Below are 25,166 nucleotides of genomic sequence, written 5' to 3'. Positions count from 1 at the left end.
GATAATGTCAAACTTTTGCACTTTCATAATTGATGATGTAGTCATAAGCATGAGCGTTCAAGTTTCGAAAAATAAATAACTGCGAAATGTAAAGCAAGACTACGAAGATAATGGCGCGTAATGGTCTTTATCACAATCGTTGGGACTAAGGCCTCCAAGGACACATCCGATGAGATTAGATAAGATTTTACCTGGAGATTGTTGAAAACGCACTTCATAAAGTTGCACGTGTCAAAATAAGCAAAATAAATAGAAATAACCATGAGGCAATATCGTTGCACGTCCTTTACTTGATTGTTGTACGTTATGATTAACATTTGATGTTATGAAGCAGGATCGGGCCCTCCATTAATTAACATAATTTATTACACTGTTCCAAGACATATTCAAAACACCAGTCCCCTTTCTGTAGGTCAGCGACCCAACAAAGTTTAAAATGGCTGTAGCGACATCTAGTGTCTTACTGTTCACAGTTGAATTGCACTTCAAGCGTTGGTTAACCAATGGAATGCCTGTTGGACAAAAAAAAAACTCTGGAAGTCGTGGATATATAATGCTTTTCCACCCGTCACTATCATTTAAAGTACAAGATTTTAATCTTTGACAATTTTAAAAAGTTCAAATTGGCAAGATCCATATATAGGATTCTGCATAGCCTTGACCTACCGCCAAACGGTAAGTTGCATTGTGTTAAGACACGGCATCAGTGAGAAAATAACCAGAGTCTTCACTAGAGGTCACTGTGCACCAACATTTCCACAAACATTCAATCAGCCTTTGGTTCACCAGTCAAAGGTTCCTTAGGTTTGGAACGAGATTCCAAACAGCTCTTTATGCACGTTTTAAAATCAATTTGGAAAAGTGGTTGAAAGGAAACCACATTCGTCATCACTAATTTTAAATCAAAGTTTTTTTCTTTATATTTTCTTTATTTTTGTTATTGAAACGTTTATTCTTCTGACCTGCCAGTGACTAGATGGAAAGTAGCCTTTGGCTAACTCTGGCGTATTTACATGTGAATGTTCATTATTGTTCCTTTTAAATAAATATATTAAACATTAAAAATCAATCGCATCCAATGCATAGAAAAACTGACGAGTATTTTAAGACTTGTAGTAGTTTAATGTATAATTGTTCTGTATTAGGATATCAAGAAAACTGGGGTCAGCAAAAATATGCTCCTTCCATTGGGCTAGGATGAACAATATTTACTAATCTAAGCGGCTGCATTTTTTTTTTTTTGGGTGCTTGTGAGTTTGAGTGTCACTCCTAACCACTGTAGAGGGCTTGTCTTATCATCTGTTTTTTACATCTTGTCAATCTTTACCAGCAAACATTGGGTCTGTCTCATCTGTTACCACCATGTATAGCAACAAACTTGACAATACATTACTAAAACTGACTGAATATATATTAATCGAGTCCCATGCATACGGAGAATGCACTGGACAATATTTTGAGACTGTAGACATGGGCGGAAGAACTGTCCTAACCAGTCTTCCACTGGTAGAAGACTGATTAGGACAGTTCTAAGGTTGTAAGTTTGATCCTGGCTCCAGCTTTCCAGTGTTGAGTTTGCATGTTCTCCATGTGCCTGTGGAGTTTTTCTCTGGGTACTCCAGTTTCCTCCCACATTTAAAAAAAAAAACAAAAAACATGTATAGTAGGTATATTGGATACTCGAAATTGCTCTTGGGTGTATTTGTGAGTGTGAATGATCTTTTGTCTCTGTGCGCCCTGCAATTGGCTGGCAACCATTTCAGGGTGTCTCCTACCTGCTGCTCAAAGACAGCTGTGATAGGTACCAGCGAGCCCACGACACTTGTGAGGACAGACAAACTTGACATCATAAAAATACAATGACGCTCCTTTGACTGGCCTTTGAAGATATTATTGGGTAGTGATATTACCCTGGAGGACCTGCAAGAAGTGGCTGAGGAGAGAAAAGTCAACCAATGCAGCTGCTCTGATGACTTGACCCCAGATAAGTGGTAGATGGATGGATTGTCACAATTCTTTCTTCCTTGACAGGAGGTGCGCACATCTTCAAGGGCCCCTGTTGGCAATAAAAATAAATAAATAAATAAATAAATAAATAAATACATAAATAAATAAATAAAAATATTTTAAATGCTGTGAAGTAGTACTGTACTGGGACTCGAAAGATGCCCACTGATGGCAGCCTACTCTCCTCTGAGTGAAAGTGTAACGGCATCGTCGCCTACTGTTGGTTTCTTTGACCGTTAGTGGTCAGTACTTTCATTGTAGTTCATAGCCGAAACAAAGGCATCACTATAAATAGATATGGCGAACACGAGCGCTCCCCCACCCACATTTTATCATTCAGTACCATGGAGAGCCATCGCGTTCTGCTCACAAAATGTTAACGTATTCTTAGCTTGAAACGTGTATGCCATCTTCATTTTGTTGATCATCAATCCTGATCCCAAACGACTGATTACGTTTCCATATTGCTCATCTTTGTCCCCACGCAGTTTACACTGTTGTTTGGCGACTCAAGAGTTAATGTGTTATGTAACACTCAGAGGATGGCCGTCATAATGTACGCGCACTGTCAGGGGTCCAATGATGTGCGTCCTCTCTCTTGGTCCATCTGTCTTGTGGAACATAACCTGGTACCACCCACTGGACGAGTATTTGTGCTACGCAGACAAAGTCGCAACCTCCTGTGCGGAATCACTGCATAACATCATCAGGTGAGCAGCTTGCTAGCGACATTTGTCTCAGTATTTGTAAATAAGCATCGTATCTGTTTCTGAAGAAATTAACTGCGCACATAAGAAGAGTTGTGTGTAGGGGAAAGGAGTTATCTGTATTGGAACATGATGTTATTCATTATGACGACGCAATTGTTGTTTGGTGAGCTGAGAAACAAATACGGTCAACGCATGTGTTAATTCCAAAAGGAAAACATTTCGTTGTCGATGGGGCACCAAGTGAAAGCAGTGGAATGACAAGTAGACTGAAATTTGAACAAATTATTTTCTGAGTTCCATTTTGCCTGTCATTCAATCAGAACAATTGGTCCAATAACAAGTTGATATTTTTCATAGATAGATAGACAGATTGATTGATTGATTGATTGGTTGATTTCGGGATGACTCAATAGCATTACTTCATATGACAGAATGTCGTGATGAGATCATCTGTTTAAAGGTCCACAGTCTCAGTGGTATATCTTGAAAGTATTTATTTGTTTGATGTTTTATCAGACTTGCCTAACATGGTGGTACAAGCATATGGAGCTACTGTAATGGTACATTTACACTGCTGAGGAGTAAGTAGTAGTTGTGCATCATCCGTGATGTCAAAATAGAAGATTCACCACAGAGGACTGATTGCATACATAGAATTAAGAGGTACAGATCTTGACATCCGCCCATGACATCACTAGAAATTAGATTAGACAAGCGATTTTAATTTCATTTCATCTCTACTAGGCCATATGGTTATGACAAAAAAAAGTATGAGAACAAACTTTTGGACTTGGTCAGTTGTTCAAATAGTCTTTTTTGTGCACTGCACTGATAGATTTCATCAATATTAGTTCTGACTTATACATGGTTTTGATTTCCCCAAAGTACTATTCTATACTATACTAATAAGCAAATGTTGAAATGAGTTACTGAAGAAGCTTTAGAATCGGTGTGCCCCAACCACCGGTCCACTGCCCGGTACGGGTCCGGGCCACGTGGGCCGCACCCAAAATATTTTTTGGGAACTGATCTAGTTTAACAGTTCATTCATTTATGCTTTGTTTGGCTTGATCTTTTTTTTTTTTTTTACGCTGCCTCTCCGCTGTTGATATTACATTTTGTAGTGAGAAGGATGGTGTGGTTTTAATTGAGAGCAGTTATTCGGTGACACAAACGTTGTTTTGTCTGTGTGAAATCTGGCCCACGACTGTCTGTAAGTTGTACTTTCTTTGAAAGAATGTTGATGTATGATAATATGGCCAAAATTAGCTTGTTTTTGATCCAACAACTTGTGACTGTGCATAACATGCTAGCTAATGTTAGTTCTTATCTTCACCATGTTATATAGCGGTGCCCTGTATGCGTTTAGCTCATTCGTATTTTCGTTCGTGCCAGGCATTTCCCTTGAAATTAATAGCTTATATAATTCAGTTTTATGAATCCCCACTGCTGTAAAAAGACTAGACTGCTCTAGATCAGTGGTCCACAACCACCGGTCCGTGGATCAACTGGTACCGGGCCGCGTGGGCTGCACCCGAAATAATGTTTTGGAGATCTAGATCGCTCTAGATCATTTGGGTGGAACTTATTGCTTAAAGTACCACCCAGTGGTCCACTAGGCACAGAGTAAGATTGGTTAGCGCATCATTCACTTCATAAACCCACTTTAAAATTCAATAATGTGAAAAAGAAATGTTCGGTCACATCAAAATATATATCCTTTGTGAGCAAATGTGGGTCTAGCAACTGCTGTTCATATTTTATACCAATTCTTACACGTGGTGGCTTATATATTTCACTACCATCTTGCTGCTACTAAAAGAGTATTGTGAATGTAATGCTACATTAGTAGGCTTGCAAAGTATGTGTATACTCTCTCTCCCAGAGTAGTGCGCATGCTTCAAAAATGATTGCACCTTCTTAACCACTAGATGGCACTAAATTCTATACATTGTCTCTTATAGAATTCTGGTAAACATGTGTTTACCGTTTCGATCTGATTCTTATCAATGTTGAGTTCAAGCTGATGTTGTAATTTGGGCTCAAAACCATCTTTAGAGGCTGGAATGATAATATTAGTTGAGAATTTGCCACGCCCCCAAACCAAAAAAACAACTTTTTCATTGTCCAACGCATAGTTGGAGACAGCCAGGAAATATAATGTTGTGTTCCGTTTTTTATCTGCCTCTTCGGACTTGACTGAAACATCAATGGACAAAGAAACAGATCAGTGTGCACATACACATCCATTTGGATGCAAAGGTTCAAGGGCATCTTCATGCAGAATCTGAAAGCCTCCCTGTTCCTTTGAAGAATAACACCCACAAACAGCAATTCAATACTGTTAAAAAAAAAAACAGAGCATAAGGAAGAGCTGCAAAAATGGACAAACGGTGCACATTTGCCTAGATTCTCTCGCTTCTTTAGAATTTGTTGCTATGACTGTTGCTATGGCATTAGGAGTGGATGCTTTTCTCTGCTAGGTCAGATCCAATTCTGTTGTGCCACTCCAGATCTTCTCATCTACTAAAACACTCAGGGTTGTGATATTTAATCTAAAATCTATAATGGAGGCCACCTAGATCTCAGTTCTATTTCAGAATCTGACAATGAAAAATGGAGTTTCAATCTGCTCTATTTTTGCTATCCCTCGAGATTTGAAGAAAGAGGACATAAAAATCCAAACTGCACATACACAATAATATGGACACATTTGGCTACTAAATGCTCGCTGTATAGAGTAATAATATTATGTCATCAAATATGTTAAATGAGGAAATTGCTTTGAGTCGTTACATCATTCAAGCACTAAAAGAAGTGCATCACATATGCACTTATGCAACTGACCCATTAAGGAAGGGAAGCTGCTGAGAGGCCATGCAGTGAACAAACAAGATGAAGTGATGCGATTGTAGATTTTATTCAAGCATGAGAAGAAATTCTGCATTATTTAGCTCCAAAACATTAATAAAAAATGTTTGTTCCTTGTTCAACTGTGTTGGGAAAGGGTAGCATCTGTGGAGAGTTAATTTCTACTTTGGGCTCCATTTTACTTTAATGCATAAATTCCACTATGTTATGAAAATAATTTGTTTGTGCTTTTGGGTCCTGTGGATAATGGTGTACTTTTAGAAGGGCAATAAGGTACTTTGGCCTTACACAATAATAAAATCCAAAATGAAACAATTTACAGGGTTCTACATTAAGCCTGTTTGTATATATTCTACAATACAATAAGATTAGAATAGAAACAACTTTATTGTTATTGCAAGTCATAGGTACAAGGCAACAAAATGCAGTTAGCATCTAACCAGAAGTGCTATACAGTACTATTACAGGCTATGGCTCTGATACAGTACGAGTATTTAGCAGTATACAGCAGTATAACAGTGCTAAGTATAGACTATATACCTGTATATGGCTATGGGAGGAAGGGCATGGAGGTGTAAGTATAAATAATATAAATGACTAAGGAACAGGTATGTACAACTATAACAGGCTATAACTATGCAGTACTGTATATATTACGATAGATATGTATGTCTATGGCTACAGGTATGCACAGTTTGAATAATTATTGCTAGCCAATTGCAGTCCATGGCTAATTATGAGTTATTATTATTATTGTTTTCAGTTTAAATCTGTAAGGTTATCCCAGTTAAATTTTATTATTGCAAAAGAGCTTTTTGGTTCTGCATGGCTCATAAAAATGTAAAATTATAGAATTCTTTTGTCAGCACTAAGATAGTTTCATAAGTTGGTAAAATTAGAACATGTTGGCAGGACGCCCATTGTGCCATCTGTACCAGGCTCCATGTGTACAGTGTGTGTTTTGTGTGCATGCTTGTGTGTAAATGTGTTTTTGAACTGTTTGCTGATGCAGCCCTCTTACTGTTTCTTACCCTTTTTTTCATTTTTGTATGGTTGATAGTGAGACATACTACATGAAACACAATGGGACCATTCCAAGAATATGAGGTAAGGCGTTACAAAGGTATTTTTAGATGTCTTCATACAGTATGTGGACTGTGTAAACTGCAGAAAATGGTACTAAATGGATGTAAACCTAGACGTCGTTCAATATGCCCTGGCGAAACAGGAAAAGAAGTCTCCACAGAAAGGAAGCCCACGGAGTCGTATTCCACGTTTGGTCCTCCATCCTTCCTTCCAGGCAAAGGGCAATGGGTCGCCCCTTTCTGATTCTCCTTTTTCAGAGGAGGAGGGCAAAGATTGTGACATAAGCTCAGATCACTCAAAGAGGACAATCAGCACCAACAGTTTTTACTCGGGTAAGTGCCAAATGATGCATTTAATATGAGATTTTATTTATTCTCTCCCTTTTTTCATGTAAAAAAGAATACAAGTTCAATTGTGTATACAGGGATCCCTCGTTTTTGGCGGTTAATTAGGACTGGAACAACCCCCCCCCCCCCCAATAAGTGAATGAAAACCGCGATATAGCCCCCCCCACCCCCGCCGCCGCCACATGCACACACACACACACACACGCACACACACGCGCGCGCACACACACACACACACACACACACACACACACACACACACACACACACACAGATAAATGTGAGTGGTCTTCATTCTATGCATATTATTTAAAACAAATATTACTGCAGTACTTTACACATATTTACTTAAATGATTAAACCTAATACACTAACTGAACAGTAGCTACCACTTTCCATCTTTTGAACTCTCGTGAAGCCTCTTATATCATAAGAATACACTTGAAGTTTCAATTTATTACAAAAAAAATCTAAGTAAAAGTCAGATTTCCAATGCTGTGCATTTCTCCGTTGCTGGGTGTGTACGTTTGTTCTCGGCACGCCTACGAGTCACGTGATCGGCTCCCAGAGACCAAGCTGTCAATCAATGTGCTTACTTGTAAGTTCGAAACTGTGTGTGTGTGCTTAGCTGAGCGCACACAGGCGGTTACAGGAGAGACACAGGAGAGATGAAAGCGAGCTTTTGGATCATCTTGCCTTTTGTAATAAATTGGAATTTAAAGTGTAATTTAAAGCGTTTTAATCATGTTCGGTAAACTTCTTGTTACTCGCTCTATTCGGACGTCCGAAGAAGTGGTAAACGTAAAGGCACGTGACTAGACACGGAAGACTTGGAAAAGAGAGGGCATCCCAGTACATTTACCGCATAAGGTTTAATTATTTAAGTGCATTTATAGATAGCTTGCTTATCTGGCAATATAACCCCCCCCCCCCCAAAAAAAAAAAAATCCCTATATATATATATATATATATATATATATATATATATATATATATATATATATATATATATATATATATATATATATATATTTATGGAGAGAGAGAGAGAGAGAGAGAGAGAGGGAGAGTTGGATTTGAATTAGTTTTTCCTCAATGCATTTCGATAGGAGTTAATTAAACATGGCTTTTTGCCATTAATGACCAGTGCCTATTGCCGGGGGTTGATTATAGAGCAAAACAAGCAACAAGCTCTCAGTCATTTATGTACGGTATAGTTCATGCACAACCAAGTTGCCACATATAAAGTAATTTTGTGTTTGTGTGCGTGCATTTGCACGTGCTTAAGGTTGAGCTCTCGTGTGTCTGGTTTTGGTTATTACTGTCTGTGTGCCTATCTACAATATAGATGACACCGGCTGCCCCACTAGTCAGTCTGTGTCCCCCTCCAAAACTCCGTCAGGCTCAGAGGAGAGTGCCCACAACTCGCCAACACCCCCGGAACGCAAGGTCAAAGTAAAGCGGGTACGGGTTATAGCAGAGGGCCATCGTGAACCAAGGAGCGCACCGAAGCACAAGAAGGAGCTGAGATCGGCCATGAAAGCCAGAGGTAAAGATACCGTATAACCTGAAAATATAGAACATGAACTCATATAGTTGAAAAGAATTATTCTGAAATCTTGCAAAATGTGATGGAAAACTATCCATATGAAATTACAAACATCTCAGCAGCTAACAAAAACTGGTTCCAAACTAAAGAAAAGAGTCATTACTTGACTCACTGTTTGAACTTGGGGTCAAGGAAAATAGGTTTCCTATCCCAAAATCAAACTTCTTTGACCTTAAATCTGTAAATACTTCTGGGGACACAAAACTCTATGTGGCCATATGAGGAGTAAATTGATTGGTTGAGGGAAAACGTTTGGAGCCTTAGCCAATTAGTCTGATTAGTGGAAGGTTATTTGACTGAGTGAATGAGCACAGCCTTTGGTTGACTCACAAAGTGGTGGAGAAAAATGATTTTGCCCATTTAGTTTGATACAGTCATCACTGGACACGGCATTATGGTTTTGTTTGATGGCAAAAGTTGTCTCTCAGGTATGGGTATGATTGATGATTTTTTTTCTCTTGAATCTCTAAATTCTTAAACCATGCCTGGATGTGTCAGTGCTGCAACATATTTACCCACGTAACAGCAATTGGTATACTTTGATTGTATGTAACATGCATTCATACTGATTTGTTTATTGACAAGTTGTCTAGGGGAGGCTCAGCTCAACCTCTGAGTTTGTATACTTGATGCACACTGCAGACTTTATTACAGTTTTGCTGTGACATGGTTAAAGGGGTGGTCACGCCCAAACATTTTTTTTTACAATAATATGCTTTATGCAAACCCACTCATTTAAACACAGTATAAAAGCATGCAATATTTATATAAGTTATTTCCAATAGCTGACACTGGGAACCAAAACAAGAATTTTTTTATGTGACTGAAGTACATAAGTGTGTGTGGCAAACAATTCCTCCATGCAGGAAGTGAGGCAGATTTTAGCTCCTCCAGTAGTGCAGGGAGCCTTAAGACCAGGGAGAGACTCAGCAAATCATCTGGAAAGAAGGCTTCCTGTCAAAGGTACCCTGATTTTTGCTTTATTTTGCAATCCCAAGTTTATGAATTGTTTCTTTTAAGCATTACATTTATTTGCTTCATTATAATGAAGTCGCATTACCCACATCAGCTTGCTCCCAGTCTTCAAACCAGCAGGGAGCTTGTCCTCCAACCGTGACGCGGAGCTATATGCCCCCTACAGGACTCCACCCAGAAATGCATCCTCAACCACCAATAGCAGCTGCAACTCCAGCCCGACATCCCGGTACATATTTTTAAGATGATGTCATGCTAAGGTAATCTTTCCACCAGTTTTATCATTAACTGGGGTGCTCAATACATTGACCGCGGTCAACCGGTCGTCCACGCAGGTATCGTTGGTCGCTTGAATCATTGCACTACATGTCAGTCAGAAAAAAAAATCCACCGTGTTGATAACATCATGAGCTGCTCAGGGAGGAAAAGATGATCAAGTTGAGCATTACTGCTCTACTAAGCTTCCAAGAGGAACTCCAAAATAAAAGGGTACCAAGGCCGTCCAGGTCAAACACCACTTTATGGCAGTTTATTTTGAATCAGTGACTGGTTTTCTAACAATGTTTGACTGCTATACTATAATGGAGATGACTGATAGGCATCACATTCTCATTTTGTATTTCATTACATTTCTGGCCCATTCCTATTAGTTACTGTCCAGTAAATGTGTCCTGCTTTACATACATCATAGGTTAGGCTCCCCTGCACTGGTTATCAGATTTCCAATTTGTTTGAGAGTACTGTAGCACAGCCAATATGTAGAATCAGAAGTGTGTATGTGGCTGGATTTAGCCAGCGGCTGTTAACATTTCCTCTTTGCTAACTCGTGGGATTATTTGACTCAGGGTGGGATTGAAATTCAAATGTCTACATATTGAGCCCTGAATGACCTTAATAGCCAGAACTAATAATATAAGAATAAATGCACCTTAATTTCAAGGGCATATTAAGATGCGCTGTACTACACCAACTTTTGCCCATTTGGATTCATCATTTTTGTTGCGATAGTAATGAGGTATTAGAAATCATCTCAATCTCAATCAATATTTTATATACTCCGTGTTTTTTATTTATAACAATAAAAAAAAACATGCATTATTTGTTTGAAAAAATATTTTTTTTGTGTACTGTACTACCTACCGTATATAACTCCTGTGTAACTCCTATATTCTGATCTATACTACCGGTTTTCTGAATGAGATGCAGGCTATTTTATTCCAAGCCTCAAGTTAATTGAACAATATGTAGTTACCACAGTGGTTGTTTTCTGTTGATTTGCTAACCCTAACCCATGCTGTCTAATCCCACCTAGCATTCTGTGCAGGGAAAAAAATAAAACCAAAACAAAATGCTTAGCATTGGATAACCATGATATGCAGAGGGCATATGAATGTTAATACAATTAGCATAGATATTTTTTTTTCCTCCTCTTAACCAGTAAGCTGACTTCTGCCAACCCGATTATATTGAGCATGTATTTGGATGAATTCATATCCCGTCTCTTGTCTGCATGCCACTAATCCAGTATCAGACAGTAATTGTATGGCTTCAGCGAACATCTGCCTTGGCAAAATGGAGACAAATTGTCTATCGCAGGCGGTGGTTTTAGTGTTGTATTTTAAATGTCTGGTTGGAGTACTGAATTTTGTCTTTTCTTTCATATTTAATTTCTGTGCACAACAGGAAAAGTAACTTGAGCCGCTACCATTCATGTGGCGATAACCATGGCATTAGACCCCCCAACCCTGAGCAATACCTCACCCCTCTGCAGCAAAAAGAAGTGGCTATCAGGCATCTGAAAACAAAGCTATTGGAATCTGACAACAAAGTGCATGACAGGTCAGTTTGTATTTAGCTTGTAGTAAATGTTGAAAGCATAGGTGTTTTGGGGTTACAGATGTGATGTAATAGCCACATCAAGAAGCTCTGCACAACTTATCTGACATCCATTTGGTAATTACATAAGACAAAGCATGACACGACAATGCTGGAGTTTGTTCTTGCATGAAACTGATTGAGTTTCTGTATGAATATTTCATTGAGCTCATTTTAGCTACTGTAACGTAGTTGTATGAACGACTTAGGATGAAAGTTATGAAGTGCTTCTATCAGTAACTTCAAGTAATAGTGAATGTTTTTTTTCTCCTTTTTTCAGAGAGGCAGAAATTGTGGATCTCAAAAGCCAGCTTAGCAGAATGAGAGAAGACTGGATTGAGGAGGAGTGTCACCGGGTTGAGGCCCAACTGTCTCTCAAAGAAGCCAGAAAGGAAATCAGACAGCTACGCCAGGTTGTGGAGACCATGAAGAGCAGCCTGATGGAAAAAGATAAGGGAATACAGAAGTACTTCATCGACATAAACATCCAAAACAGAAAGCTGGAGTCCCTGTTGCAAAGTATGGAACTTGCTCAGAGTGGTGCCAGCCTTCAAGAAGAAAACACGCAAGAATTCATTTTTCAAAGCCCTGAAAGTGGTGGGAAGAAGATGGCTGAAGATGAAGAGGGTGAAATGGAACTTGAAGATCAAGGGGTAGAGGCTATGGCTGACAGTGGGCTCCTGATAAATGATGAGATGGCCAACAGAGCTGACATTTTAGAGCAGGTCTTCATGTCCACGGTAACGGATTTCCGTCTGGACCCAATCAACAAGCCAAACCCAGGAACCGAGTCGGGCCTTGGAGTGTCCATATTGTCGAAAATATCCAATCCGCCGCCATCAGCTTCTCTTACCAGCTGTATCTCACACTCCATTAAAAAGTCCGAAGAGAAGGGTATCCAGACTGACATAATGCCAATATCACAAGATCTTCAGGCTCTTCTTTACCAATTTCTTCGACTTGAAGGGAGTAGAAGGCAGACATTGTCAATCTCCAGCACTTTTATGGGTCTCCCAAACCTGCCTGTCTCCAGCATCACTTCTGCACATTCCTCCGAGTTGATGTCTCCCCCACCCAACGTGCTGACCGCTGCACCCCATGACGTAGCAGTTGGTACGACTGACAGGGGCTTGTGCTGCTCCGAACGGTCAGAGAACCCGCGGTTCATGGATGAGCTAGATTTCGACGTGAGCGCAGGAAAACCTCATTTTTCTCCAGGACTGGATGTGATCGGCAAGCACTACTGGAGCAACAGTTTCCTGGTGGATCTGGTTGCCGTGGCAGCACCTGTGCTACCCACAGTGGCATGGCTGTACTCGCGACATGGTGTGGATAAAAGCACTCCAGTCAACATTGCTGCTCTCATCAGGGGGTGTTGCATCATGGGATTGCACTCTCTTCGTCACATTGCGCACAGGCCAAAGGTGTAATGGCTTTCAAGATGTACGCACACAGCACACTTTGAGTTAGAAGCACTTAAGCATTTTTGAGAGTAGTTTTCCTTTCCCGAATACCTATCCAATGCTTCTGTTTGTGGTTAAGCACTGTATATTTACTTTGAATTGGAGCAAAATGATAACATTATAAAGCGTGAATAATATATTAATAGTTTCTCAGTAAGACGATCATCTGGGTAGATGGTTTTTCTTAGTGCTGTCTTGTAGACGTTGTCCCAAGTTGTCATTGCTAAATATCAAAGCACTTGTTCAGCAGGGTTTTCTGAGATGAAAGATAAATGCTAATTTGACAGGTTTACAAATATTTTGAAATGTTGTTAAAAAAAAATAAAGACTCACAAAGCCAAAGCTTTGTTGTAAAATCACTGTGTATTTTCCCCTCTTGTGAATGGAGCTTTATTAAGTTGAACCTTTTGTAAAAACACAAAGTTGATGCCTCAGCAAATGGTAGTTATGTGCCTGAACTATGTGCAATACGTGTGGTTTGCATCAGATGTCCATGTATATTTGTTATTAAAGCATGATGCAGTATCTAGGCTCCTGTCTTTTTTTTTTTTTTTTTTTAATTTTTTGGAACGATGGTGCTTGAGACTCAAGTAGGGCTGAAACAAGTCGTTGAGTAACTAGAGTACATCACACAGTATATTTTAAAAAGGGTATTGTTTCTTTCCCCAAATACGAACGTCAAGCCAATCACAGCAACGATTGTTAAATCTCCTGAAGGACAGAAATGTGATGAGAAGGCTAGTTTCAAAATAAATCATGTTATAATGTATGGATATGAATGCCTTTTATTCTGAAGTTAAATCCGGCCGAATGTAGCGATCAACTCGTTTGACTTGTTTTTATTTTGTCAATTTGCCGTCAGCCTGTTGCTCCTTAGAGTCCCAATTTCCAACAAGGTAGCGTCATTCTGAAATGTTCAATCGCGTTTTGAGGGTCCCAAAATCGGACATATGCGGACATTTTATTGTGCGGTAACTTGTCAATTTCTTGCAGTGGCTCTGTCGTTAAAAGCTCCTTGCATGAAATAACCGCGATCTGGTAGGACTTGGAGGCTTCATATTGGCTGGCGAAAGCAGTCGCATTACTTTTCAACTGCAGCTTTATCGACACAAATGAGGAATTTACTTATACAGCAAAGTAGTGTGCTGGTTAACAGTTTCAATCTAGGTTAAATAAATGTTGATTCAAGAAATCATAAGAGTTGGTTTTTCAGAATTCAATCTTCTCCGGTTTTTTACCTTAGCAAACAAAAGTTTTCATTCAAGTACTCGATATTTGATTCAAAATTTCTGTAGGGTATCCGAATACCAACGTACTCGATAGCTGCAGTCCTGCAGTGACCCAGCTTGTGTTTTTTGATGCATGAGCTGTCATTCAAACATTTTTTCCCCTTTTACTTGGAAACAAATGAGATACAAGTGCTGTCAAAAGAAACATAAAATAAATTAATTGCATGTGCATTTCAACCCACCAGATGGCTTTGCTTTAGATACTGTACGTCTGTTGTGCTAACAATGCGACGTTGCGATGTTAACCCTTTAAGTAATGATATATGGCAATGCTTTGAAGTGTCTCAAGTAATGGAGGGAGCGTTTCAGCAAAGCTCTCATTGAAGCTTGCTTCATTTGGAGGAGGAGCTATAAACAATGCCTGCACAAAGTAATGACTTTGGGAAGCCTGTCACATTTTCCAACAAACCTCTCGGGTGTCATTCAAAATGCGTTTTGATAAATATGCGGTCAGTTCAAAATGTGGATAATAAATGTCAAGTATACTAGCGTTTGGAGACTGTTTACAGCAATTACAGTTTGGAGAGCAATCATCGATAACCTTTATTTGTCCCACAATGTTGAAATTTGCAAGACAAAGAGAAATTGAAGATTTAGATGAGAAAGAAGAAAATTATGACTGAGAATGGAGCCAGGAAGACGAGGATTTCTCTTTTTTGGATACATTTTAATTGACAACTCAGAAGGTGAGCTATACCTATCTATTTTATATTCAACTACCTATCTTATTATTTTACAGAGTAGTATTTTTTATTTTGACCATTGATTTTGTTCAAAAGTGATGTGTTTGGGTTCCTTGGAATTGGAAGTACAACACCTCACTGCAAAAGGCATAGAAACTCCAATACAAATGCAATCATAAAATAAGATAATACGTACAGAACAAAAATAATCTTACTCTGGTGTTTTCATACATGATGGCATCTTCTGTAACTTGTGGTAGGGTGTTTTCAAAGGCTAAGAGATATTGTGTGTGTTCCTTAAAAAAACACACACACACACACTTTAAAGTCGTTGAGAAACCGTTATCTTTTAATAGAACAAAAAATACATGATCTTCTTTACTGTATCTTTGTTCAAGTTACACAATCACAGTGTCTTCTTCCTGGTCCCACATGCTCTTCCATTATCCTCTGCCTGCAAACCCATGACATTTTTATATAACCTGCCATATCATATGATCTTAAGATTTTTGGAAAATTTATTCAGAAATATTCCATGACATGCTTTGTTGAGAAATTCTTATTATTATTACTATTATTATAAATTTATTATTCATTCATAGTCATTCTGATGACCCATAACTCCAGGTCAATGTCTATTGAATTAAAGAAAAAGCTGTTGTCTGTTTTTATTTTACAATACCATAACGGTATGTTTTTACATACTGGACAATATTAAAATGTAGTGGCACTTTGCTATTCCTTTTGGGCTGCAATGGATTAATGGAATTTCCATTCATATTCATTAGAAAAATGTATGAGCACTTTTGAATCGAGGCACCACAATTGCAGACTTATGTAAGAGACCTGTAAGGGTTGTCAAAGATCATCATATATTTAAGATCTTCAAATTAATAAATAAAGGTGAGTTCACCGTATTTTATCCAAACAGCATTGCCATGATAGCTTATCGTGGATGAAAGCTTTCTCGGTATGCGTTTTTCACACCCTTTGGGTCAAAGGAGTCAACATGGTTAAGTGCATTTAAATCCTCTTAAGCGGTTCTCTCTGAAGATGTAAATCTGAAAACAGATTGTGAGTGTCACTGCATCAACCATTCCTGTCTACACACTTTTTTAATCGTGATGATGTAACAGCAATTAAAATTTACTCAAGAAAGGTTTGACACATGTAAAGGAACTAACGCCTTATTTAATCCCATGACGACATTGCACTTTGCCATGCCGTGGTACCTCCATGTTACATAATCAAAATATTTTAGTTCAGTAAGCATTAAAAAGCCCGAGTCACAGGATGCTGTAACACCCTCCACGGGAGGCTTGCGTTAAGTTGATGTCTAGTGAAATATTACCCTCCAGGATATAGAAGATATCATGCGAAGTTGTATTTCTGAGCATGCTGGCTGATTTGCCAGTTTTGAAAGTAGGTCATCTCTGAATTGGTTTTCATCAAGCAAGATGCCATCTCACAGGCGAGGCGTCATCGTTATCACTGTTCTGGACAACAAGCTGATTTTTGAGGCCAGCACAGATTACGTTTTGGAGGAGGCCGACCTTGAAAAACCCGACCGAGAGATATAGTTTTAGCAAGTTGAGCAAACCAGTCCCCAAACATCATTATTTCAGGTGCAGCCCATGCGGCCCGGTACCTACTGATCCACAGACCGGTAGTGATTTCTTGCATTGGTTATATGTTGTCAGATATCGAGTTAGTGGAGATATGCTATAATCATTTTGATAAATTGGACACCGCTGTTCAGGGTGTATCCCATCTCACCTCACATCCGGAATTAGTTGTGAGCAGCAACACTTTCATAAAAATATAAATACAGAACTTACGTATGGACTCTTTGTTTTTTCGTGGTTATTTTGTACTCATAATACAATCTGATTATTTAAAATCTTTTTTTGGTGCTTGAGTCTCTTACTAAATAAAGATTTCAATGTCATCAGTTGTTGTCATTAATACAAAGTAGTATACTATATACTTGTATACTATTTATTCTAATACTGTTGCTATTTGAACTGTTTGTTTACATCCAGCAGAAAGCTTCCACTCATAAAATAAAAATGTACAGAAATTATTCTCTTCGGCCGTAGTGTCACAAATAGCATCATTTGTTAAATTGGGTGCAATAAGCCATTAAACACCATAAACAAAGCATATTATATGAGATTGCTTCCTTGTCCAAATATTGATCTATGTAATTTGGGCGAAAACAAAAATATTTCAAATGTTGAGTATAAAATAAAAACCATAAAAAAACAGTTAAAAATGAATAAATAATTAAGGTTTAAATATGTTTTAATCTACCAGAAAGATGAGACAATCGATGTGAGTGGTGTATTATTATCAATTTCAAGCACGTTTCAGAAGAGTTGCATGAACAAAACTGATAGTTTAAAGAAAAAGAGACAAATGGCCAAAATTCAACCCATTAGTTTGTGTTAATGTTAACACAAAATGATACATCATTCTTGCATGCTGGCTCTTGAGAAAAGCAGTTACCGACGGATGGCTGTCGTTGACCATTTTTGCTTGGGAATGGGGTTAACTCAGTTTCTATAGACATATTTTAAAACACAATCCCAGCAGAAAGCACTTGAACTATAGCATTTTAATCAAAAGGCTGCGAGGGCTTACACCAGGATGACTTTAGTGCCATTTTTTTTCTTTTAATGTTCAACACAAAATTATGGACTGTACATACTTAAAGCATAATTCCATTTCTGAATAGGCACAACAAAGTAACATGCAAACTGTTGGTTGAACAGGGAGTGCTTATTGTTTAACAATCGAGATTGTCAAAGGCTTTTCCATTCAATAAACACCTGTTTCTTTGAGCCTAATCGTTAATCACTAAACCTGTATGCCCATATACTTAAGCGACCCGATTTCTCATCGCTTTCAAAACCTCAAACTACAGAAATGCTTGCCAGTAACATATGAAAGACAAATGGGTGCTAAAATAATTGGTGTAGCTAATGAAGGGATCCGTACCTCATATAGGGCACCTTCCCATGACTGGGAAGTTAGAAAGAAAACCAAAATCCAATGATTGAATTCTTTTAACCTATCTTCTATTTAATACACAACATTTTTTTATGTTGAAACTGATTCATATTTTATATAGTCATTGAGAATTTTATTCCCTAACGTCTTACAGGCTGGGAGGCAGTTCACATCCAAACAGCAGCTTTCAGAGGCTACTCAAGACATCTTGCAACTCATTCAAGCAAAAGCTGTCCAAAAACCCATCAGTGTGATTTGCAAAACTCCTGTCAACTGAGAGGTGCTATGTTAAAATCTATCTTAGGCTGTAAATATTTTTCAGAGGTTAGGGTTAGGAAATAGCGTTACACTTTAGCAAATGCAACATCCTAATGCTAATGGCTTGTTCCAGTTCATAAAGAATCACAATGTTTATTGAAATACTGCTGTGCAATCACAATTTGGTATCGTGCATTTGACCAAAAATTACAAGTTTCATTTGGAAGAAAAAAATACTATCAGGGTTGATGACTTTTTTTGAGTACCATGTGCATAATAACTCGACTATTTTCAAAGAACTGAAATGCACATTTTGCATTATAATTTAGAACACAGTGATGTACCTTTCAGCATTAACGATGCCTTCACAGATGTGCTTGTTATCCATCCCCATACTATCAGATGATTGCTTTTGAACTTTCCCCTGATAATTATAACAGAAAAGTGGCTGAAAACAAAATTCAAAATGGGAGAGCAGGGTTTGACATTACTGTAGCCCAAAGGCTCAGGGCCACCACGTGATTGGTCGGGCAACTTGAAGTTCACTGACATTTGCCTGACCAGGCCAACACGACAAGTTTCTCAAACAAATGAAATGAACACAAAACATGGTTGCCTTTTTTATGATCTAAAATTCAATATTTCCAGTTTAATCCATGTAAAATTAACAGTCGTCTTTGCTTTATTTGCCCTTGATGCACACATTCGATGCACTCGCTATTTCATCCATCGGTAGGTTTACATATATTATTATAAATCTTGTAAATTGCTGTTTTAAATCACAATATGTTCAGCATAAATTGAGGAGCAAGCAGTTTGGATATATTTCCTTGAACGCTGCCTTGATCGCCAGCTGAAGCAATTTTACTCACATGCATTTCTTCCACTAGATGTGCATGATTCACTTTTTCAGAATCAATCACTAAGCATTGTTATTATTCAGGGTCAGCGCAACTACAACTTGAATCATGGTGGCCTTGTCAAGAAGTCTTAATGTCGGAGCCTCAACAATATTTCCCCAAAGTGTTCATCAGTTAAAAAAAAAAAAATCTTGTCTTTGTGGAATACACAATTGAAAATAGGTTGAAATTTACTTTTCTATCACAGTCTTAGCTATTAGTGGCCATGATGTTACCATAGGAACACACAGCCTAAAATTGAGGGCTCGATTATATTATTGCCTTGTATAGGAATTTTGCAGAGGTACAGTGCAAAAATGAATGGGAGGGGTGTTTAAACAGGAAACTTACAATAAATATAAAAATTACTACTAAGCAGACTGATGTCACTGAAAAATAGTGATTCTTAAACATAATATACCTCTTTGCCCTTTGTGGATAGAAATAAGACAAAGAAAAACAATTGTAAACCTTATATGAAAAGGTCAAACAGTACAGGTTTGATTTTATTTACACACCTTAAATAGGGCCTGTGCTAATTAGCACACACACCTAATATACTATGGGCATTGGAATTCAAATTGTTCAAGAACAGAATGCATTAGAAACATGACGGAAAAATGGTGAGTAAGCTCAAGAAGTATTCACTGCTTTTTCTTGAAAATGCTGCGGGATGAGGACAGGTCAATGAAAATGTAGCAGTGCAGCAGGACGACTTCGGATGGTTTGATGATTTGAAAAATAAATCCAAGACTGACTCAGTGTCTTTCCCTTGAGATTATCTGGCTCAAAAATGAGCATTACCAAAATGTTACGAAAGCTTAACAGCCATCTTCTGCTCTTTCTTCATCATCCTCTGAGCCTCTTTTTCCATCTTCTTCCTCTGCTGCTCCATTGACCGCTTTTCTCTCTCAGCCAGTTTCTGTTGTCTGTCAGAAGGATGTCAGATTGCGAGATTTGTCTTTATTTAGACAATGAAAGTGTGTTCGTTTGAACACAAACGCTACTTCTTTTTATTTGAATACACTATAGTGGTAAACGCTGCCACCTGCTGGTCAAAGAAAAAACCTACATGCCTGTCATCTGTGTAACGGTGTTGTAATAGACAGATGCATTTACCTGAGCACCTCTTCTGCTTCCCAGGTGGCGTCAGACTCATCCTCCCAGGCATTGGTGTCCCCCTGCCAGTTGTCCATTTCGCCAAGCTCTGCCTGTAGAACGCACCGATGCAGAATTGACAGCATAAATACAACAGAATCAATCAAACGCCAGAACATGACTTGCCAATCATACAGAAAATGTGATGGCACAATAATACATGGGGGCTACTTGGTGGTTTTTCATTTATTGCGGGGCAGGGTTTCGCACGGTGGCCCTGAAGTGCAAATGAAAAAATACTGAAGCAAGTTTAAAAAAAGAAAAACACATTTACAAAAGACGAAACAAAACAAAGAAAGAAAAACACAATTCAAAAACAAAACGCAAAAAAGAAAAGAAAAAACTTTTTTTTTACAAAAGTCGAAACGCACGCAACATTTTCACAAACGCACGCAACATTTCGAGAAACACTATTATTTAAAGACCAAACCGGAAGTGTTGGGGGCGGGAGGGAATAGTGGACTCACGACTGATTGGACGAGGTGGGGCAACCTGATTAGACGTAAATTGACTTTGTATTTGAGCAGGAGGTTGTTTCACGGGAAGTAATCATTTCCTTAAAAAAACAAAAACAAAAAAAAAAACGTCAACACGATTCTATCGTGGGCGCTTTCCTTTTAAATAAATTATTTAGTTAAATTTTGGGGATTTATCTTAAATGCTTGTTAATCATTTATACCCTCAAAATGAATCACTGGCTCCCCTTGTTGAGTTGGGGTAAACACTCCTAAATCACTACAACCATCAATGAAGTACCCCCAATTACGGTACAACTGCTGGTTTTCTAATAAATTCCTTTGCCTAATTTTAAGGATCTTTTTAAATGCAACGGATTCAAATGATTAGAGTCGTTATCAAGTTTCTGCAATGCTTGCTAAAGAGTTGATCATTTGAATCCGGTATCTTGGAATAGTGGAAACATTGAAAAGAGGCTTTATTGTAGCACTTCAGTCCTATCCCCAACTAGACAAATAGCCACCATGAATGTTGAACGACAAAGGGAGGAAAAAGAATCAAAAAGTTTTTGCTCCATTGCCTTCATTTGATCGACCTTAAGTCAATATCGTCTTTGTAATTGATGCAATATTACAAAACAGCCACAATCTTAGCACGAATTATAATCATCCTAGTACAATCTGGTCACCCCTGCATAGTTTATGTAATTGCTAATTTTATGTACAAAAACCCAAGAAGGGTTTCAGTATCAGGGAGAAAAAAAACAAACAAAAAAAACAACAACAAAGTATGCCTGAAGCTTCAAATGTGATAGAAGATAACTCACTGAAGGTGGACAAAAGGTTGTCATATCTTGAGAGACTGCCAATCTGCTGGAGAAACCTCCTGAGCCATCAGGCAGCAGGTAGTTCAATGGCTCCCTTTTCTTTAGCACTATCTGCAAAGCGAAAAAGAGAGACTAGTCACACTGTAAAACAGCAATTATAATGTAACAGCTTTAAAAATGTTTTGCAATTAGCGACTCAATAGATCACCCTGAATGAATGTGACAGGATGAATGAAAGACAGATTTCTATGTGATGTATAATACATACTTTCTGTGTTTTTCTGATGGTTGGCGCCATGTCTTTGAAGTAGTCGGGCTCCTCTATCTCTGTAGGTTGAGGGGGAACATTTCCATTTCCACCTTCAATCTTAATACTTGTTGGAGCATCTTCATCCCATGAACTCCATTCTTCAACATCGGGCTGTGCAGACTTAACACCATAGAGAGAAAAATGTGTTGAAATAATTTGCTGCTCTGGACATTTTTTTTCTTAACGTGCTTATCTGATCACTTTAAACCAGACTCACAATGGCATTAAAGGTAGAAATCATTAAGATTCTTCCAACGCATATTGGAAATGCAACATGTAATTTTACATTATGACTAAAGATTTTTTTTTTAATCGTTTGTAATATACTCAACATTTGTTGTTCATCTATGAAATGGACAGGATCAGAACAGGAATGAACACTGATGTGATATTCTTTCTGCACAAAACACGAGGTGCATTTAAAGAGATTAAGACAATCGCACAATGCGGATTCGTGTAACAGTGATTTATTTAGTCAAAAAACGAAGTCATGTGGTCTGATTTTTTTTTTTTAACATGAAAAGGGGGGGGGGGGCGTCTGCTCATTTTTTTTTATTGAAAATAATGCTGTAAAAACCTCAGCCGACACAATCTGCTGTTAGCTGCAACAGGCTCCTGATGCAAACCACCACCACCTAACGTCCGCCCTCTAGCTCATTGTGAAGGGAATCATATATTAGGTTGTTATCATTATGTTCTTAGTTCATTGTTACCCATTTATGCAATCCTAGTTCATCTTGACCCTGTCCTTAGATAGAACTGTTGACGCACGAAAGTGTGAGCCGGGACCTTGGCCCAGCTGCCGGTGGCGCCCGGCTGGCTCTTTTGTTGTGTCTTGTAATCTGCTATGCTTCTATTCAATAAAAGCCGGGGGGAACGGCTGGGCAAGTGGAAAAACTGGCGTTGGAAGACCCACGAGTTACATTTGCCCAAGCCTTTTTTCCCTACGCCGGCGTAGAAAAGTCAATCTTGGCTGGTCTGAGTTACTCTTTTTGCTGTTTAAGCAGCTAGGCTTGTCCTAGTCTTCTTTTCTGAGATTTCTCTGACACTCATCCCGGCAATTTTCAGAAGTAAGAATACGGCAAATCTAAAAATGGACATCTGTGTACCAAAATTTAATGTGCGTCACAGGTAAATCTTCTTTGAATGGTGTCATAGAAAAAAAAAAATCTAGTTTTTAAGCTACCATTTAAAAGCAGCATCCATACTTTTGGCCCTCCATTTTTTGGGGAAAAAAGCGCACCTTATATTTTGGGGATAACGGCAATAGGTACTATGCAATTTTTTTTACAGATTTAAGTTTTCGCCTAGGTAGTTTTTCAGTTTAAGTCAAAATATGGTCTTGCAAAAACACGAGTATTTTATTAATTACCCAGAGTAAACGACTAACCTGTTTTGGGATGGACGATGAGAAATCCACTGTGGTCGGGAGAGTTATTTGATCCCCACTGAGCTTTCGGCCCCTTCCACTCCTTGGCAAACAAGAACAATGAAAAGTGGAAGTTAAGGTCACAGCAAAATATTAAGGTTTAACTGCTTTAATTCATATCAAAATCAGATAAGTTACATATACTGTGAGCTACCTGTAGCTTGTGAAGGGGGTAGGTAGCTCTCATAGGATTAAAAAAAAATGCCTCCTGTCTATCAACCATTGAGAAATTTGTTACCTGATTGACACACAGGCTGTTATAGTGATTCGGAATAATTGATCTCACACGTAGTCAAACACCGGTGCTTTTGTTTAATATAGCTTTGAAATATTGTTTTGGGTATCATTTAATACCATGTGCTTTGAATATTTTTTTGCAACATCAATTTTAGTTTAAAGGTCAGACTATATATTACTTGAGCAGTACTTAAGAAGTGTGTTCATTCAGTGGGACTAGAATATTCAGTCATAAATTATTTTTTTGTATATAATGAACAAGCAAGTCTTTGTTTCGGTTGTACAGTTGTGTTCAGAATAATAGCAGTGTCTTAAGAAAGGTGAATAAATGTGAAAATTGCGCAAATAAATTGCACTTTAATGAACACAAATGAATTGGGGACATTACACATTTTATTTTAAAGCAAAGTGTTTGGTAAATAAATTTTATATTTCACAGAAAAACTAAAAATGTAACATAAAAGAAAAATACCAGCATTGACATCTGTTTTTGGAAACTGTAAAAAACTGCACCGTAGTCCAAAAAAACACATCTGCATTTCATGTTTCAAACACCATGCTTTTTAACTTTCTTCACTGTCTTTATGGGTTGTGTAAGGTACTGAGCTGAGAGAAAGTCAAATCCATTTTTATCGCATCTGCTTGGCAGGTTGAAAAGTACCAAGTAAAGTATTTGAAGATAAAACAGTCAAGAATCCTTCTCTTTGTACACTTGCTAACATCTGGATATAAAACGAAATTGATCTCTTGTGCAAGTTTTTATTGGAACACACTCCTAGGTAAGTTTATATTTTCTAATTCATTTGTGCTTGGACCCAGGCAACAGGGCGACAAAATGCACAATTGATTTGGGCTTGGACCCAGGTAAGAGGGCGACAAAATGCACAATTTCAAACAAGTCATTTGACTATTGCATATACATTGTAGATGTATGTATTCAGTTGTGTAGAAGTTACGGTTCACCAAAATAATTAGACAATGCAGTACTAAACATATGTTTGTTTAGGGATTTTCTTTTTGATTTAGTATTATATTTACCACTTACCTGCATATCAATCTTTTAAAGAACGAGAGCAAACTGGCCAGGCACGTGCATATCTTTGACAAACGGAATTGTGTGATGGCCATGATGAAATTGATCTGGTGGGAGAGGGCGGGGGGGGAAAAATCACGATTACAATTGTGGTTTTGCTTTCCACTCTCAAAAATAACTTGAAAATAGCACAGTAGCGAGAGAATGTATTAAGTAACCCTGCGTAAATTATAACGTGTGCATTTCAAGGGTCCTCTTACCAATCTTTACCTTCGTCGTTCAAAAGTAAAGCCAAAAACGAAAATTACCGTATGCAAAGCTGATGTTTCCTTTTGTGTTGCTGACGAGACAAGTTCATTTATTTGCCGACGGCTGCTTGCTAGCTTAGCTGGCAGAAAAGCATGTTCTGTCCTTCTTCCTTTATCTTGTTGAATGCCAGGAAATTTGCGAGGTAATAAATTAAAGTCATATCACATGAAAGCCCGAAAGAGCTACATACTCCAATGCTGTTTCATGACAGAACTCTGAAAAATCGCTGCTCATGTCCCTTGCGCAGCTGCCATCTTGGAGCTCAGCTGGGAGGAGCAGGAACAAGGAAATACAAGACTGCAAGCGCGCTGCCTTCAGTGACGC

At 38.3% G+C, this 25,166-nt stretch overlaps 2 protein-coding genes and 2 long non-coding RNA genes across 8 annotated transcripts; 2 read left to right on the top strand and 2 right to left on the bottom strand.

Annotated features, from left to right (window-relative positions):
• Positions 1 to 272: 272 nt before the first annotated feature.
• On the bottom strand, positions 273 to 2,508 carry LOC148425758 (uncharacterized). The gene is made up of 2 exons (XR_015864991.1): positions 2,153 to 2,508; positions 273 to 2,056 (listed from the first exon to the last, which is right to left on the bottom strand). It is a non-coding gene; the product is annotated as an uncharacterized LOC148425758 (long non-coding RNA).
• On the top strand, positions 2,417 to 13,468 carry sybu (syntabulin (syntaxin-interacting)). 5 transcript variants are annotated; one of them, XM_088409513.1, is made up of 8 exons: positions 2,417 to 2,717; positions 6,649 to 6,695; positions 6,817 to 7,006; positions 8,424 to 8,570; positions 9,497 to 9,593; positions 9,682 to 9,834; positions 11,289 to 11,444; positions 11,761 to 13,468. In XM_088409513.1, the coding sequence occupies exons 2-8, from the start codon at positions 6,672 to 6,674 to the stop codon at positions 12,908 to 12,910; spliced, it is 1,917 nt and encodes a 638-aa protein (XP_088265639.1). In that variant the 5' UTR covers positions 2,417 to 2,717; positions 6,649 to 6,671; the 3' UTR covers positions 12,911 to 13,468. The 5 variants fall into 5 exon arrangements, with proteins under 5 accessions (XP_088265639.1, XP_088265637.1, XP_088265641.1 ...); XM_088409511.1 differs by having other exon boundaries at positions 2,418 to 2,717; positions 8,370 to 8,570; XM_088409515.1 differs by having other exon boundaries at positions 2,419 to 2,717; positions 8,370 to 8,570; positions 9,772 to 9,834.
• Positions 13,469 to 14,242: 774 nt separating this feature from the next.
• Positions 14,243 to 20,412, top strand: LOC148425756 (uncharacterized). The gene is made up of 2 exons (XR_015864990.1): positions 14,243 to 14,918; positions 20,228 to 20,412. It is a non-coding gene; the product is annotated as an uncharacterized LOC148425756 (long non-coding RNA).
• Positions 19,548 to 25,132, bottom strand: ebag9 (estrogen receptor binding site associated antigen 9). The gene is made up of 7 exons (XM_088409516.1): positions 24,842 to 25,132; positions 24,546 to 24,640; positions 23,225 to 23,306; positions 21,793 to 21,954; positions 21,525 to 21,635; positions 20,204 to 20,295; positions 19,548 to 20,013 (listed from the first exon to the last, which is right to left on the bottom strand). The coding sequence occupies exons 2-7, from the start codon at positions 24,626 to 24,628 to the stop codon at positions 19,896 to 19,898; spliced, it is 648 nt and encodes a 215-aa protein (XP_088265642.1). The 5' UTR covers positions 24,629 to 24,640; positions 24,842 to 25,132; the 3' UTR covers positions 19,548 to 19,895.
• Positions 25,133 to 25,166: the final 34 nt, after the last annotated feature.

This window comes from Hippichthys cyanospilos, chromosome 3 (genome assembly GCF_059441005.1).
Source record: "Hippichthys cyanospilos isolate Australia breed blue-spotted pipefish chromosome 3, RoL_Hcya_1.0, whole genome shotgun sequence".
Taxonomy (NCBI): Eukaryota; Metazoa; Chordata; class Actinopteri; order Syngnathiformes; family Syngnathidae; genus Hippichthys; species Hippichthys cyanospilos.
The sequence above is the reverse complement of the archived record's forward strand: the minus strand, read 5'-3'. Positions and strand labels throughout refer to the sequence as shown.

Excerpts from the sequence above, each read along its gene's own strand:
- sybu (XM_088409511.1), top strand. The coding sequence starts at position 6,672 with ATGGGACCATTCCAAGAATATGAG. Across the intron at positions 7,007-8,369 it reads CACCAACAGTTTTTACTCGG|ATGACACCGGCTGCCCCACT; the intron begins GTAAGTGCCAAA and ends TCTACAATATAG. Across the intron at positions 11,445-11,760 it reads GACAACAAAGTGCATGACAG|AGAGGCAGAAATTGTGGATC; the intron begins GTCAGTTTGTAT and ends TCCTTTTTTCAG.
- ebag9 (XM_088409516.1), bottom strand. The coding sequence starts at position 24,628 with ATGGCCATCACACAATTCCGTTTGTCAAAGATATGCACGTGCCTGGCC. Across the intron at positions 21,955-23,224 it reads CATCGTCCATCCCAAAACAG|TCTGCACAGCCCGATGTTGA; the intron begins GTTAGTCGTTTA and ends TATGGTGTTAAG. Across the intron at positions 20,014-20,203 it reads GAAGCAGAAGAGGTGCTCAG|ACAACAGAAACTGGCTGAGA; the intron begins GTAAATGCATCT and ends TCCTTCTGACAG.